General features: G+C 38.6%; 1 protein-coding gene across 2 annotated transcripts in view; it reads left to right on the forward strand.

Moving 5' to 3' along the window:
* Positions 1 to 18,405, forward strand: part of SPATA5 (spermatogenesis associated 5) — a 201,138-nt gene that overhangs the window by 48,495 nt on the left and 134,238 nt on the right. For both annotated transcript variants that reach the window (XM_051618632.1, XM_051618631.1), the window contains 3 exons: positions 276 to 329; positions 743 to 822; positions 14,130 to 14,256. In XM_051618632.1, the coding sequence (XP_051474592.1) occupies positions 276 to 329; positions 743 to 822; positions 14,130 to 14,256 (261 nt within the window). The remainder of the gene's footprint in view (positions 1 to 275; positions 330 to 742; positions 823 to 14,129; positions 14,257 to 18,405) is intronic.

Here is an 18,405-nt window from a genome sequence, read left to right on the forward strand (position 1 = left end):
TGGGTTTTTTGTTAGTTCTGTTTCTCATTAAAGTATTAGGAAAGAATTATGATGAGAGTAGTAACCTACATGCATGCACAGTACTATAACAAGTGGAGGAAAACTTGGTAGAGGTAGAAGATGAGTCTAAAAAGGCACAAGTAAGACTTGCAATTGACAAATTATTGATAATCCTGGTAAAAGAGCATGGGTAATGTAGCACTGGCAGATTGTCTCAGTCATTTTGTATGTAAATATAATGTCCTTTATAACTTTTTATCTTTTTCATTTTGCAGGGACCTGAGCTGATGAATAAATATGTTGGTGAATCTGAACGAGCAGTGAGAGAGGTGAGAAAGGGCAAGCTATACATAATGTTTTATGTTCAACCTCCTTGCCATACTAATTCTTTTCTCCTTATAAGGTAACCATCAAACTTTCCAACAAAACTCCTTCTGGTTTAGGTTTTAAAAAGAAAAGAAAATAAAAAAGCAGAAGGGATATTTAGTGTTTTTTAACTTCCGCCTGCCTTGGGCTGGTGATGCTTGTCAAATCTGGGATCCACTAATAGCTTTCACTATAAGCCTGCATTGCTCAGTGAATACCTTCTAAAAGGTCTGTTGTTGTTTGTTTAAAAAAAAAAAGATTACAAGGCTTATGTTCTGTGATGCTCTGTAGCTTTTTTGGGGTGTGCAGGAAGTGATAGCATTCTGTAAAAATTTTCCACCCCTTAAATCTGAACACTTCATTGTTGTTTTTCTAGATCTTTAGGAAAGCCAGAGCGGTGTCTCCTTCAGTTCTTTTCTTTGATGAAATAGATGCGTTGGCGGTTGAACGGGGAAAGTAAGTAATCCTGTTACAAAAATCACAGATGTTATTTTCTGATAAATTACTCTTACATTGTGCAATCACAAGTGTATTACCTTTCTGGAATTATTTCATTAAATATTTTCATTCCATATACAGAAGGATAGCATTTGTGACTTCTCGTGCATATTTAACTTGGCATAAACAGGTAAGTTGGTGGAGTTCCTCCTTTCTCATCTCATTAGTAGGAATGATTCCACTGGTTCTCATGCCCTTTGGCTCTTTTCTGTGGTTTTAGCTTGAGTTTATTTCCAGTAACCAACTCCTTTCTTTTCCCAGGGTTGTTGCACTGGCGTTAATATAGTGTCTCCATCAAGCAAACAGTATGATCATATGGTATATAACACTGGAATTTCCAAGGAGACTACTCATATGCCTAAATTTACACTTATTTAAACATTTTGCCACACTGGGAAATACTTCATGGAAAGATTGGAAACGTTTGTCCTTTCATGTGTGACATTAAAAAGGGATTATTGTGCAAGCAGCTAAAAATTTTTTTTTTTTAATATCCAGCTTTGTCATGGTTCCTAGAGATGTTTAGCTCTTGTCTGAAGGAGGATTATAGCAGGCTTTAGTTGCTACTATAGCATTTAAGATTTGACAGGCTCTGTAAGTGGTCTGTCTTGGGGGACACCTTCTTATAAAATACTTCTACTCTTTGTGAGCAAGTACTTTTTTTTTCTTGTTTGTTTTGCATTAAAAGCTATCAGTTACGTTATTTGTCCAGCTTAAAGGCACGTGATAACTTTGCTTCCTTTGTATTAGAAATTTGTTGCTGCAGGAAAGGATAAAATGTGCCATGCTGACATCTCAGCGACACAAGTTGTTTATGGTGTAGGAGGTGGCATCATGTGCAGGATAGAGCTGTGAAACTGCTAAGAAATTAGAATGCTTTCTGTTGAAAATGCAAAATCTGATAGAAGGTGTCTTCATGGGCATGCTTCTTGTATGCAATGCATGCAGATGTGACATTTGTAAACTTCCTAGAAATGTTCCCTGCCCTGTGGTAGGCAGTGAAACACCTGCTTGCTTATCATAATAGAGAAGGTGCAAAAATGTGTGCTGGAATCAAGCTGACAGAGGGGGGAAAAATACCTCCCCCTGCTGCAGTTCTTAATTATGTTTAGCTTTCAGAAGCACTACAAGATAAAACCTTTTGGAAGAATGAACTGTAGTACATTTTCATCACCCTTTTCTCACAGTGCCCTAGAGGTTTGTTTGTTTGTGTGTCTGCTCACTGTATTCTTTTAGGGAGTAAACAATCCAATTTTACCGTACCTGGAACTGTCTGTGGGGGGTAGGAGGCCTGGCACAGCTTGCTGAAGAATGTGGTATGACCTGCTGCAATCGTGTTGTGCTGGAGACATCTGGGTTTGGAGCTTTAAAAAGAACAGGGTGGGACACACAAATATTTCATTGTCAAATCTGAACCAGATGGGAGGTAAAATATGTAGCAGAGTTCTCATAAAATTCATCTGAAATTAAATGGTGTAGGAAACCAGACAAGGCACTTATTAGAAATGGCCTTTTTTTACAGGCTGACTTTGCACAGTAGGAATTTGCAAATGCATTAGAGATGCTAACGATTTGTGGCCTCTGGAGATCCATTTCCTGTACTATTACTAACCATGCTGAAGTTTTCAAGGAAACACCTGTTTATATTGTCTCCCTATTCCCTCTGTTGGTTGAATTAGTTTCCCCTGCCTTGGCAGTGAAAAACATTCTGTGATACAGCTTTGTGAAAGTTTTTCCTCTCAGTTTAAATCCTTATTAGAATTCTGTGGACTTAGTGCAGAACATGCTGTATCCCAAATCTCCCAGGTAGGAAATGTTTCCTGATCCTAACAGGACGTGTCCACAGATAGAGGGAAGCCTAAACTGCTAAGTTGTGAGAGTAGTTGTATGCCTAGTTCATGTCTGAACTACAGATGTGAAGTAACATTGAGTAACTACCTAATGCTTTTGCTCTTCAAAGCATTTAGCCAACTATTCCTTAACCCATTATTACTTGTTTAGATTAGACTAAAGCTTGTGGGTTTAGAACACAAACGTTTTGCTTCCAGCCTTCTGCAGAGATCCCTAAATGACCCATTCTCCTCAGTAGGCACATGTAATGTAACAGACTTTGTAATTAATTATAATACAGGTAGATCAAGAAAGCTAAGGGATTTTAGTTTTTGCACCATTCAAAATAATGTCTTCTTTGCATCCTGGAGTGGAGTCTGTCTCTGCACAAGCTGTGACCCTGTGGTGAACACTAGCTGCATTCAGTTATGTCACAGTGTTTTGGTTTTTTATACATTCCCAAGCTGTAACTCCATAATTGCCATACATCTGACACTCTACCTAATGTGTCTTGTTTTACAAAACATGTGTGTGCATTTTTTATTTACAAGAAATAGTACTTATACACCAGCAAAAGTTACATTCATTGACATTGGTCAGTGTCAAAATATATTATTTCTGAAAACATTTTTTCTTATTCAGCCTGCTTAGAAGGTCCGTATGTTTTATCTGTATGAACTAAGCTCCAGGGATTTTCTTCTTGTCCGTCTATACCTGCCTCCCAATTCTGTATGCAGGCAACAAACTAATACACATTAACCAAAGATTTAAAAATGTGGTCTAGATACATACCAGCCTGGAACAGAATTTACAAAAATATAATCCCACACCCCTGAAGGAAAACAGTTCAGTGTGAGGAGCAGTTGCTTAGTAGAGAAGCCTGGATATCCTTCATTCAAGAAGATGAGAGGGTGGTTCTGAATGGCCTAGAGTAGTGAAGAAAGATAATTTGAGCTGTGTTTATTTCTGCATTTTGATCTGTTACACTGTTCTTCTGATGTTCTTGGAAGATTCTTCCTTCTCTGTCTGGTTTGTGTTGGGATGGTAAATGAAGTTCAGAAAGAACTGAAAATAAAAAATTGGGTGCTGAATGGGCTGTCTATAAAAAAAAAAAAAAAAAAAAAAAGGGGAAGCATTCACTATAACTGAGTGTAAAGAGTAGAGGATAAACCTGTGGAAGAAAAGATGGTAGAAAGTAGAGATGTCATGATGAGTTTTGAGGAGGAAAAATGATTGAGACAGGAAAAACTTAGGCAAACCAGAAAGGCACTTGGTAGAGAATTCTCCTTCACTGTTAGTTGCACGGGAGCAGCTCCAGCAACCTACGACTTGACATCTTTAAAACGAAGCTGATGTTTCACAAATTAACATGCAGTGAGGAGCAGTTGTGTAACTGGGGAGGTGAACTACACAATGCATGAAGCCTTTTCCACCTCTCTGTGGTTCTAACACCATTTCCTTCTATGGGCAGGTTACAACTTTTTTTTTCTTTCTCCTTAATTGTAAAAGATGTTACAACTTTTAGTAGGAGAGACTGTGCTGCAGGACTGGTCAGATACAGCAGCAGATGAGAAGGAAAGTTAGCCTTGCAGTAAGCCCTTCCCTGGACAAAGCTTGAGAGGCTTTACAAATTGCACAGCTGCAAAGAGTTATGGGTATTTGTTGTCCCCTGGTATCCCCACCATGTAGAATCTAATTCTCCTGGCTATTAGAGGTTGCCAAGAGGGAAATGGCTTGGTAATTAGACTTGAAAGTGATGAATGGTCGTGGCTCTGTGTAAATGCAGCACAGACAGTCTGTTTGCTGAACTTAAGAAATCTCTCTGCTTTGGAAATGGGACATTGTTTATATAAGTAGGATTTTTAGGATTTTTGGGCAAGTGACATATTTGTTCCTTTTCGTGTTTTTCAGAAGCAAAGCATTTTCCCCTTCAATGGCAAGTCATTGTAATGTAAGATAGAAAATGTTGTAGGCTGATGTGAAAGACGCTGATAAATGCCGTTTTTTCAAAGGGAAAAAAAATACGAGGGACAAGATCAGTACCTTGCATTTGACTCCTGGAGGGCAAAACAAGTGGTAGATGAATAATACCAGCTTTTTCAGAGTGAGAGTAGAAGTGGCAAAGTAAAGGGATTTTACCCTGAAACTAGAATATGATGGTGCTTTTCTGGGGACATATGTTATCCTCAGGGGGCAGGGTAGATACTTTCCAAAGGCACAACTTAAAATGCTCAGAACCTCTGAAAGATATGATGTTTTCACTTTAGGTATTAAAATATTTGCAGTCTGTTGAGGCCCTCAGGCTTCTAAATGAAGCTGTGAAGAACAGCAGCTTCTTCTGCATTTTGCCACCTAAGCTTTTATTAGGGACTGTGATAAATATTCTGTTTTTAAACCAAGCTGTCTGGAATATTTTAGCACATGTTTATACTGTACACTTTAGCACATATTTCACTGTACACTTGAACATACCAAAGCATTTTTTTATCTATTCAAACTCCTTGGTGTAGTCGGCAGCCTCTGTCATGAAGGAGGTCAGTGTGTTGAATCCTTGAAATGAAACCTACGGGCTGGACCCTGCAGGGACAGAGCAAAGTGGCATTAGATAGGATAGAGGTTCTCAGCGAAAAAAACACTTTGCGCGTGGTAAACATCTGCAGGAGAGCTGGAGGAGGTATTGTAACCCTAAGATTGCTCATGCAAAGGCAAAATAAAACAAAGAAGAGATGAAAGAAGTAGAGTTTCCCTGTGCCATACTTGTGAGGGACCCGATTCTAGCAGCTGGTTCAGACAAGGAGCTTTGCGTTTCTGGCTTATGGTGCCACTGGTTGTCCCTGAATTGGGGAATGTCAGCTGATTCCCTGCAGTATCTGAGCTGTGTTTGGATATGATCAAGAGTTGAGGCATTCCAAATGTTTGTGACTGTGCTCTGAATTAAAGTTTTGGAATTTGATATCCAAATAGAAATATTGTCTGGGAAAGAAAGCTGCCTGTCCAGTGCCAGCTTTCTAGTTTAGTCCTAGCAAGGAGTGGTGAAAAGGTAGAGCTTGAAATTATTTAATCATACAGTAAAGCTTCTAATTTGCTTTGGAATAGCAGTTTTAACAAATAGTATTACCTATAGGTTGTGTGTATATATGAGAAATATCTGCAATCCCTTTAGGTTGTGTGTATGTATGAGAAGTGTCTACAATCCCTTTAACTTTAAAATATACTTGTTAACACTTCTTGTCTAGCAAGGAACCTTAATCACAATGTGTTTTAAATCAGTATTTCTTCCTTTTGTTTTTAATAAAAGAAACAATCATTTGTAACTTAGCCAGCCTGTGTTATAATTTGGATGCTTAAAAACAGTAGAGGCTTTCATTGGGATCATTGGAAGCTGGACTGGATTTCTAAACTTTTTTTCTTGAAGTCACTGAAGTGCAAGGATGAACGAGCAGGGTTTGGAAACACTAATCAAGTCTGTTAATGTGGGTAAGTCTGTTCTGCAGTGCTTGTGACTGCTGTGGCCAAGTTAACCTGCAGTAAGATGCTTCAGCCAAAGATGTGAATTTGAGTCTCTGTCTGGATTCCTGCCAAAGGCCCAGTTGAAACTGATACCATAATTAGAGGGACCAGAAGTGGGGATATGAATACGTGGTGACCACTTCCATTCCCAGTATGGCATTGGCTATGGAAAAAGGCCAGCTTACCCACATTAAATGGGCCCAAGCAGGCTTTAACTATCTGTAGGGTTAGGACTAGGACCATTGAAAGTCTTATTTATATTTATTTTTAATTAAATATAAGGGGACCATAATTGTAATTAAAACTTCTAAATGAAACTTATTCCAGATGAAAGTGAACCTCTTAAATATTATTATAATGAAATACAGTCCAGTCTAGTTAGTTACTTCTAGACCTGTAATACTTCCAACTTAAACTTTACTTTTTTTCCCTGGAAGACATGATTGATTACAGTTTTCAATTTGATTAACTTCCAGGAATGTGCAGAGGAGAAATGCTAAGAAAAACAGAATGAAAGGAAATGGGAAATTTACTGTGCGTCAGGTTTGTGTTTGAGGGTATTATTATTATTATTATTATTATTATTATTATTATTATTATTATTATTATTATTATTATTATTATTATTATTATTATTATTTGTTTTGTTTGATTGGGTTTTTTTGAGGCAGTGTCAGTGTTAACAGAATAGGAGAACTCTTGACCTTAGTGTCCTTCCTGTTCCAGCTAGACAGTGCCAGGGCCAGATGAAAGCAAGGTCTAATGTCCATCTTTTATGGACGTGTGCCTGGAATTAGTTGTAGGCAGGTGGAGATGGATGATGGATGACTACCTAGGTACTTCAGCATTTGAAGATGTGCTTGGGGAAAGCCCTCTGGAAGAAAGCCTGTGGATTCCAAACCCATCTCAAACTGGCTCCTTTGCTCCTTTACTTTGATTGTGTTTCATTTTTCTGGGCCTACTTCACCAACTTCTGGAAGCTGCAATAGTAAGAAATTTGGGCAAATGGAAGAGGCTGGTTGCATGACAATGGAGGATAATTGGGATGTTTCTGCAGGGTCTATAGGCCCTTTGTTTCAAAGTTACCTGCTGACAGCTGAGGACTGTTTCTTCTTTTCAGGAAGCTTGCTTAGAAGTTGGAGGCCACTTAAGGAATACTAGGAGTTCTTCTATTTTTCTGTCCTTTTCTGATACCTTAAAAACCAAATTACATGAATTGTGCTTAATTGGCAATTGAATTGACATTTGGAAAAACACCATTTTGGCCTGGAGGGGACCATAAAGCTAAATGTTCTACCCAGTCTCTGAATTTCCCAGACTTCCCCAGGTTTCCTCTGGAGATTTCCCTTCTGTAGTGCTCGAATTTTGCTCTTGAGGAAACACAGAAGATGTGAAACAATATAGGGGGTAATAGCTGATACAGGTGCATATATAATATGACAGACTATGGGGACTTTTTCTTATTTTAGCACCAAAGAGGTGTCTGTTTTTTGGGGTTTTTTTCTTGATGTTTTATTTTGTGGGTTTTTTTGTAATGAATAGCCAGAATATTTAACGGATAACATACAAGATTTACCTACCTCCTATACTTTTTAATAACACCCAAGCCTGTAGTACATGCAGTGGTCTGAATTAATAATATACATTGTTGTTAATAATGTACGAGTTGTTCCATACGTGTGCCAGACGTGAACTCGGGCCAGTGTTGTAATAATGATTGCTTAGGCCTAGGTATGCTTGCTGTGCCTTTTTGTTTCATTAAATGCCTCTTTTGTTGTGAGCATGTGTACATAAAGGAATTAATTAGTAATTGTGGATGACAGTTTTGCAGCTGAAAACAGGAATTGTGCTTGTAGGCAGCAATAAGTACGTGATGTAAAAGGTGTTGTGATTTTGAGGGCGAGAGGAAAAAATGGTGATATTGTGCTGCTTATGAAAATCTTAATATCTCTGTAAACGTGGTATATTTAATAAAGTTTGGGTTTTGAAGCCTCAATAGCACTGAAGGGAAACAAAAGTTCAAAGCTGACATAAGGGTCTGCTCTGCTATCTTTAGATATAAGAATATTCTGACTGAATTAGTGATTCAGCAAGGTATATTTATATGGAAGAGTGTGCTTTTTTCAACTGGCATGGCAGTGTCCATTCAGCTGAACAAAATGCCCCACTGATAGAATTTGTGAATGAAATTTGTTATCTGGGAAGATGCTGCAGTTATTTTTCTGGTAATGCTATTTTGTTTTTTCTAATGCTGCGGAATACCTTGAGCTGCCCAAGCTATATTTCACCAGAGTTTGTGAGCAAAGGAAATAAAACAGTGTGACAGTTAATTACAACCACTGAGAAGACAGACTTGGCAGGTGCTCCTTGCTGACAGGTTACCCCTGCAAAGCCCTGACAAAAATGTCAGACTCAATAAAAATCTTTCAGACTGTGCAAACGGGGCACCTCTCGTGTGGGAGTGTGCTGGCAGGGGGCTTTGGTATTTCAGGAACCTTTTACCTCGCTAGTTTGTGGAGAAATGGAGAGTCTTGCCAGAAAAGACTATTTCTGTTACTTTTTTTATACCAACCATTTTGTCATGTCCATGAGTTTTACATTTGTTTTGATATGAAATTATTTCTAGAGGTTCCAGTGAAATAATTATTTTAAATGCTGTCAGGTCCACATGTATTTTTAAAACCCATACATTTTGATTATGATTGCATTTGTTTTGTTAGGAGGGGAAAAAAAATAGAGGCAGCTTTTATATCTATGAAAATCTCACCTGATACAACATTTTGGTAAAGAAGGTGGGCTGTACTCCCTTCTCACAAAACCTACATTATAGATTTCAGCTGTGTGAAGATTAATCCCTCTGCAGTAATTTATCCTGAATACTTCTCCTGAGGTCTGCCTCTTCGACCTCAGGGATCTGCCTGAGGTAGGGTCATCTGTGCAGAAATGGGGCTTTTCAGGAGAGGGGCCCCTCCCAGACTTCCTTCTGGTTTTGTAGCTTCACAGTTGCTGTGAATTTAATAGCGCTCACAATGTTATTGTGTGAATATTTGCTGCATTTCCACGTCTGCAGTTTCAGTGTAACTAAATTAAGGTCTTGATCCTGAAGCTAAGATTTAAATGGTGATTGAGAGACTTAAATACATTTTCCAATGCAAATGACATCTGGTATTTTGAAAAAATGTTAATTCCATAGGTTTAGAAGTGTTCTAGATTGTCAGATGATGCAAGTGTACATTTGCATTAGCTCACAGTAGTGATGCTTACCAAATTTCATCATGAGGTGAAACTGTAATGACTGTTCTCAGACTGTTTTTAGTTTCTAAATATTAAAAAATCTATTAGATAAAGGAGGGGTAGGAAAGGGAGATAAGAAAAGGAAGTTAAATAAGTAAAAATATAAAACCCAAAAAGTCAGTTGCTGTCAAAAAAATGCCTATAGCAAGAAGTGTAACAGATTTAAATCTGGTGATTTCATACATCTGGTTATGTCTGGAAACAAAATTTCCTTGGCTTGAAGAACTGTAAAAGCTAGTGAACTGTATGTACTCCTTGCTACACTGATAGAGTCAGGCTGTGGTTGCTTTTATATCCCCAGGAAGAATAAGAGAGTGGCTTAAGATATTCAAGGGGAAATGCCCACTGAGATCTGAATCCAGCTGGTTAAAATGGTCACTGGAGAAGGTCAAAGGAGATAAGAAAAACAAAAGGTGCTATGGAGACCCCTCATGCTGTATTGAGTTTGAAGCTGGAGCTCATAGTCTCGCAGTTCATCCGACAATGGAGTTAATTCAGAATTAATTCAGAGGCTTTGGTACACCACCAAACACATTTTATTCTGTCAAAATGTGTATTGGATATGTCTTTAAAATAAAATACCAAGAATAGGCTTTGTTTTCCACACTCACTTTCAATAGTCTGCTTTAACCCACAGATATTCTTAGCTGACAGGTGTTTGCCATTCAGGAGGCTTCTCTGCTGGTCAAGTGAAATGCCCTCTTCAGGAGTTCACGTGTGCTGGGACTGAGACTGTTGGGACATTTGCAGAATTAGCTGAAATATCACACAGGCAAGGATATCTGACACCAACTAATGTGACAAACTAGTAAGCAAAGACCTTTTTTGCCTTTAAAACTCCTTCACTGAGGATTTTAAAGAAAGAAAGGTTGGCAAGAAGATTAAAATAACGCATAGCCTACAGACTGATGTGTTTAATTAGGAGAACACAAGAGATTACTTGAAATTCTCAGGCCCTTTAGGAGCAGCCAGACTCCTCTTCACTCACACGTTTTTTATTTTGAAGTTCAAGGTATTTCTGGTTGGGGCACGGCTCTTGCATACGCACACATGGCCCTGCGTGGGGTGTGTGAGGGGCTTAATCTGACTGCCTGGATTTGCAGGCAGCGTGTTGACAGGAAATTAGTTTGTACCAGGACGTGCCTTTTGAGGACGCTTTCCATGCCGTTGTGATGATGACATCAACAAGCGGAGGTCAGGTAGAGGGGGGGCAGAGACAGCCCCGTGGCTGGAAGTTCGTTTTGGCAGTGCCTCCCTGGGACTGGAGGGTTAATCAGAATTTCTTTCTCTGGCTGCCATTTGCGTCAAAAGTCCGGGCAGCCTTAATGAACGTTGCCTGTGTTAATTTGAAACCCTTGCTGGGAAATCATGGGAAAATGGAAAAATGCATATTTGCGTGTCACCCTTCAGATTAACAGCTTGGGCAGGGCCGGAGCTCTCGGAGCACGTGGGGTGGCTCTGATGCAGCTCTGAGCAGCTGGTAAAGAGATCTCTCACTGTAAACCTGTGCCTGCCTGAGATTTTTATAGGGTATCCTGTTAAGCCAAAAGCTAATTTGCTGTAGACTCTGTGCTAAAAATGGGGCTTCCTAGGACAGCTTAGTGAACCACGTAAATAAAAGCACTAAAATGGGAAATTCCTCCTGTCATAGGTCCCAGACACTTCTTCATTTCATACTGTTTTTATTGGGTTGTTTTTTACGTGTGTTTTTTTAAAGTTTTTTTACTCTGCTTTTAACAGATAATAATGGAGCCCCTAATAATGCACTGGTAACCCCCTTCATTATTATGCAATCAGTGATTTTTTTTAACTGCAATTTTCTGATTATGCACTGATTGCATTAAAGTCTTTGCAATGTACATTCCTCTGTAACACTGGGGGGTTTATTTAGAATAAACACTTCTTTATATATTTTTTTTTCCCAATCTGAAGCCTGTAAGAGAAATGTTTATATTGAGGAAAGATGTAATATATGTTCTAGCCACCTCTCTTTAAAACCAAATATTTCTTCTTTGTTTCCTTAAAAAAAAAACAAGTTTAGCATCTCCCCTAAAGTCTTCCGGCTTCAGTTAATCTCATATAATGTTAATATTTTGGTCCCAGTCTTACAATTAATTTTTTCCTTTGCTGAGCTTTTTCTGTGTATAGTCTGTGGGGTATAAAGTTGAGTAAATGTGAAGCTTAGGCAAGATGGGAGGCCTGAATCCCTACTGAGACTAACTTGTGTTATGAAGTTGATTTTAATTTCCTTTCAGCCCTATGTCCTTTGAAAAGCACTTACTATCCTTGTCCAACACCTGAAGTGTTTTATCATCCTCAGCTCTCTGTAAGTCAATGGGACCATGATCATGAGTATGTTTGAAATGCTCTAATATCTTGTGGGAATCTCTCATGTGGCAACCTGAAAAGCAGATGACTGACTAACCCAAGTCCCTTCTCTGTTATTTCTTAGCAACCTAAATATTCTGTTAGCCAACATTTGTTATAGCTCCTCAAAGATATTTTCCAGACTAGGTCTGATAAGTTAACTTTTGTCTCCTGGAAAATTACAGAACCAGTTGTAGAATAGGAAAGTTTGAGAATTTATTTGGAGGAGACGTATGCAGCAGCGAAGGGGTCATTACTGTCCCTTTTGCTCTGGGAAATTTAGGAAGCACTTTGGTTGCAGGTGTGCTGGTGGTGGATGGCAGGGCTGCAGCAATGTACATGCATAATAGCATATAGACGCCATATGCGTGTTGTCTCTAACTGTTGGAAATAATTGGAGCACTTATATTTTAAGATCTAATATTGCTTTCTGGAAACGAGTGTTTGGCAGCATAATTGCATTGCGTGTGTGTGTGTGTAGGTGCCTGTGAATCTGTATAAACATTTAAGAGTACTCTTGCAAAAGGACTTAAAAAAGACATAAGGTTAAAATATTATCTTAATTCTGTATAGATTTGTGGTGGCAATAGAAAAATGGACGTTGTAGGGGGAAACCCGGCCTCATTTTAAGGATCAGACTTATTTATGCTTCTTAGTATGAAGTTAGAGAGATCTGGAAGAATTAGAGACATTAATTTTTTTTCAAATTGTATTTAAAAGGGTGTGTTTAAGAGTAGAGAAGTGAAACCCACCTGTATACAGTGGAGGGTGGAATAGTCCTGGAAGGACAGTCCCATAGGTGAAGGGACATGTAGATGTGTATGTGCTGTCCATAGGGGAAGGTTGTGTTGAAAACAGTGAGGCTTTTGGCATGTGCCAAGAGCAGGGCTCCTGCCCTGTTTCTGGCAAAGGAGGAAAAACCTGTATTTTTGGCCCTATCTGACAATCTCCAGCCTCTTTCCCCAGCCTGCTTCAGCTTTCCTGCCACTGCTCAGCAAAAGGAACTTTTGGGATGAACCATTGCCTATACATGCCCTGTGCCTTGCCCCCTGGCCCTGTATGTATATAGAGCTGGGTGCTACAAGGAACAAATATACATAGTTTGTGTAGTGCATCTGCCGACGTATGAGTGTGTACAGTTATCTGTGTATGGTCCTAGTATCTCCTAGGTCTGTTATCCTTTCAAAAATAAAAGATCAGATGGTATGCAATCACCTATTTTTTAATGTTTCAGAAATAAAACCTCTTTGTGCAGAATTAGCAGGATGTTCTAAAGAAAATAACTGTTCATGAGATGTATGGTTTATCACAATGTACGTGCTTGGTCTCTTGATTTGATTTACACATTGTCTTCCTTTTCTGCGTTCTTTGTTATATGTCAGAATATATGCACACACACATACTTATGTATGCATACACATATTTGTGTTAAAGAATTGTCTAGGAAGAAAGTGGTACATCATTTGGTTATTCTTTTAAAAATATTAGAAGCTTTAATGAAGAGGATAGATGTTATTTTTATCATGCTTTTTAGTATGTGTAATTAAGCAATTTAAACAAACTTTCCATAAACTTTAAGACTACAAGAGTTGTTTCCAAATTTAAAAAAAAAAATAAAAATGCCTAGAATAGTTTATGCCTTGTCCATTTAGGTTATTTATGTATTGGTGATTTCAAGACTTGACTTTTCAGTTTCTTAGTCCTGGGATTTTTTTCCTGGTATCTGGAAAATCAGCTGAGTTAAAGGATTGACAATGGTATTATGAGGCAGTTGGTCAGCACTCAAATTATTCACATTTGGTGGGGTTAACATTATGTAGATGAACTCTGCAAAATACTTAACTACCTACTTTTTTTATACTGCATGGGGTGGTTTAAGCACTAACTTGGATGGTGTTAAAAATGGAAGTTTTCTGACTAGTAAGGAAGCTGCATGAATTCAGTTATCTTAAAGATATTTATTTCAGACATCCACATTGTGTTAAATTCTTTACAACCTACCTAACAGGGAAGTGAACAAAAAAACCTCAGCTGCTTTTTTTACTACTAAGAAATCTTTCAAAGGACTTATTTTCTGATATACTTTTGTTCACTTTGTATGACTGACACTGTTTTGGGGAGTGAAGTTGAAAATAAAAATCAGAAAGAATTAAAATGAAAAGATGGTTCCCTGTAAATTGAAAAGAACAGTGTATTTTTTCCTTTTTGCAGTGTTCTAGGAAGGGGAAAGCTAATGCTGTGACTTTTATTTATTGTCAAACCAGCTCTTCAGGTGCTGGAAATGTAGCAGACCGTGTCTTGGCTCAGTTGTTAACGGAAATGGATGGGATAGAACAGCTGAAGGACGTGACGATTTTGGCAGCAACGAACAGACCGGACATGATAGACAAGGTACGAATAGATGTGCTGTCATATATCCTGTTCTCTTGAGAAGACCAGATTTTGGAATAATTCCATCCTCTTTTGCTCTCCAAACTGTTGACTGATCAATTTGATGATTAAGAGTAGGAGTTTGAAAACGCAGACAAGGCAAAGGAAAGGATTATGTGTGTGTTTCCCCCCCCCCCCCCCCCTTTTTTTTTTCCCCTCTACAGAATTTGTGACAGAAACAAAATGTTTTGTGATAGCCTGAAGTATCTTATTTCCTAGAAGACATTTTCCTTAAATCAAGCTCATTGAACTTGTACAACAACATTTCTGTCAAACTGCTTCTGTGGTTTTTGCTTCATTTGTGTTTGTTTATGCAGGAGTTTGCTCGAGTTTGTTGGTTTCATTAGTTACTTCCTTTCAAAAGATTAAATGTCTCCTTGGTGCCATTAGCCTGCTGCCAGCAGTAGGGTTTCCAACTGTAAACAGTGCAATTTCTCCTTAGATCCTGCGGCAGCTCTGCTGGAGCGACAAGAACATTTCATGTTTGTAAAAGCAGGAGGGTTGTAACACTTACTGCAGAAAACCTCCAAACGCAAAACTTACCCAGCAGCCCTCTAGAAAATCCACTTTAGAACAGTCTACTGTGTCTTCTCACAGCTAAGTACAGTAGACAGACCAGTCTGAAGTGATTTCCTTTAAGATACATTTTGTAGTGTTGGAAAGGTTCTTTATTCCACAACTTTTCATCTTCATAACATTAATTTGATGACAAGCTAATGAAATGTCTTTTTCCTGGTCTTTCCTAGAGTTTCTTAAAAGTTTCTTAAATATTTTTTATGTTAACAAATTGTCCCAATTTTAAGCTGTTTCTGGAGGAGTGTATTCTGTTTATCTTGGAACATTCAGGCATAAAATGCATAAGAAGTGCTCATTTTTAAAGTGAGGTTTATAGACGCATGAAGTCTTGAGAAAAAAAACAACTTGTATTTTGGCTCCAGAACACAGCCTCTTCCCTTTTGAACTGAAGGAAGCCACACAGCTGATGGTATCCTGATGAAGGCTTACTTGGAGCTTATATACTATCTGTGTGCCTGCCATGGCAAAGAGCCAGCAAAGAGTTTTTAGTAAAAGGTGATAAAACTCATCAGTGAAAAATATGCTTTAGCAAAATTGAAAATGTCAGGGTTCCACTTTTATCATATTGATTTCACTTTGATGACTATTATTTGGGGTCAGACTAAGCTGAATTTGAAAAAATCCTGTTTGTTGAAGGGAAAGAAAATGCCCTTCTGAGTCCAGTGTGCTGTGTTACCTCTATTACCTCTTGGGAATTCAGTTCTCTGTCATTCTCCCTTTCACTGGATTTTTCTTGGGCCCAGAGTAAATGCGATTTTCTTATATTTTAGCCATTATTTGAAGTATTGGTACTGTTGGGACAGTACTACCATGTGTTAAGGGTGCCACCCTGCAATAATGAGAACTTTTAGAGTAACTTAGAACCTAAGTTACTAGCTCCATGCCAACTGTACCTACATCACATATGCAAATCCAGACTGCTTAGCCTGGGACTGAAAGTTTTCATTTTAATACAGTGGGTAGAAATTTGACATCTTTTGTGCACCTAAATTTTATGGGGGTGGTGAACTTTTAAGAGCTAACAGCACAGTCATATATCTTATGTTTTCTTTGTCCAAGTAAAGCAGCTAGTCTTGACTCTAATTGTGAAGGAAGAAGTTGCATGACACAGTGCTCCCCCAGTAGCAAGCTCTGTGATTACAGGAGTTTTATTAGCAAGAAACCATGAATGGATATTTTAGCGCTTTTTTTAAATCTTTTTTTTTACCAAGATATAATTTGGGGGGGGGGGGGAAAGTTCTGGTAGCTTTGTAGAAAGTATTCATTACAGAACAGCAGATCAAAATTTCACCAGTCTGGAGGAAGGAGGATTTTCAACTATGATGTAAAGGGACTGGAGAACCACATTTGAGTTGATATTGCTCACATCATACTTCATCCAGACCAGACAGGCTATACCAGGCCACCACAAGTGGTATTCCTCAGGGGTCAGTGCTGGGACCATTTCTGTTTAACATCTTTATTGATAATCTTGATAAGGACATAGAGTGTATTATCAGTAAGTTTGCAGATGACACCAAGCTAGGGAGGAGTGTTGATCTGCATGAGGATAGGGAGGCTCTACAGAGAGACTTGGATAGATTGGATCATTGGGGTAATGTTAATGGCCTGGGCTTCAACAAGGCCAAGTGCCAGGTCCTGCACTTGGGCCACAACAACCCCAGGCAACGCTCCAGGCTTGGGGAAGTGTGGCTGGAAAGTGTCTGGCAGAAAAGAACCTGGGGGTTCTAATTGACCAGAGGCTGAATATGAGCCAGCAGTGTGCCCAGGTGGCCAAGAAAGCCAATGGCATCCTGGCTTGTATTAGAAATGGTGTGACCAGCAGAAGTAGAGGTGATTGTCCCCCTGTACTCAGCGCTGGTGAGGCCACACCTGGAGTATTGTGTCCAGTTTTGGGCACCTCAATTCAGGAGAGAATAAATCTTATGAAGAATGCTTGAAGGAGCTGGGAATGTTTAGGTTGAGAAAGAGGAGGCTGAGGGGAGACCTCATCAGTCTCTACAACTACCTGAAAGGTCTTTGTAGAGAGGTTGATGCTGGTCTCTTTTCACAGCTAATCAGTGACAGAACAAGAGGGAATGGCTTCATCTGCAACAGGGGAGGTTTAGACTGGATATTAGGAATTTTTTTTTCACAGAGAAAGTGGTTAGACACTGGAATAGGCTGCCCAGGGAGGTGCCCAGGGAGGTGGTGGAGTCACCATCCCTGGATGTGTTTAAGAGTTGTTTGGATGAGGTGTTGGTGGAGATGGTTGAGGGTTTAGGGGAGAACTTTGTAGAGCAGGGATGATGGTTGGACTCGGTGATCCCAACGGGTCTTTTCCAACCTGAATAGTTCTATGATTCTATGATTTTTTCCTGGGTCTAGGCAATACTTGCAGCACACAGGTTGCATTTTTTTCTCCCTGGAAGAAAGCAGACTGACACCAGAAAGTGTTTGTATTGTGAATGTCACTTAGTGGGAAGTCTTTCGGTATGGGCTTTTAGTTCACTTTGTGATCAGTGATCCTTTTGAAAAGGTAACATTTTGCTAAAGAATGTTAATGTTTTATATGAAACTATCAGATCAGTTACATACTACAATAAATGTGTGTCCTGTTTTCACAGATGTGTGATGACTATACAGTCATTTTTAATGCATGAACTTTACATATGTTTTAAAGGCACAAGGCATTTTGTGTTCTCTACTTCCAGGGACTGGGAAGGTGTCTGGTACACTTTTTGTGACTATCTTTTAACTTTTGAAATGAAAATATCTTTAAGGAATCTTTAAGGAATATCTTTAAGGAATGCATGCTTTGTAAGTTTTATTTGCTTACAAAATAGGTAATAATCCATTCAGCATCTTTATTTATGTGGCTGCTTCTTAACTGACAATATGTGACAGTCCATCTTCTGTAATTTGAAAATAGCACGTGGGAATATTAAATATAAGGGTATTTTCCTGAGCCTACTGCAGACTTCATCAGCCCCCAGACGTTACAGTATGTTGCTTTCAGGTAGCAAATAGATTTTGAGACAGACTTTTTAAAGTTATATTTAATGGTATATTTGTTTTGACTTGTTACCAATTGTCTATTAATAAGTTAATTTCTCTAAGATGTCATGACTTTAGTGAAGCATTCCAGCTTTAAGTTGCATTCCATGTTTGTAGCATTTAGCTTCTTTGCATCCCATTCATGTGATGCTGGAAAACTGTGGGATAGTTTCTGTTTTTCAGAAGAAAACAAAACCAGAACGTACTGTTTTCAGCCATGTGTGATACAAAAAAGTGATTGCTCTTGGAAGGGTAATATTCTGGAACAAGATGTTCTGAACATTCTTTGAAAGTGATATAGAAACAAAACACTCTGAGTGAATAATAGTAAAAATTTTCCTGGTATTCTTCATTCTATAAGTAGCATTAACTGGAAAAATGCTTTGCACTTCTGGCAACTTCCACACTTAAAATATTTCTCACTAAAATATTTTACATTAACTTTATGGAGCGGCTTAAGATTCAGAGCTTGTTTATATTTCCCCATGTATCAGTTGG

The sequence above is a fragment of the Apus apus genome, chromosome 4 (assembly GCF_020740795.1).
Source record: "Apus apus isolate bApuApu2 chromosome 4, bApuApu2.pri.cur, whole genome shotgun sequence".
Taxonomy (NCBI): domain Eukaryota; kingdom Metazoa; phylum Chordata; class Aves; order Apodiformes; family Apodidae; genus Apus; species Apus apus.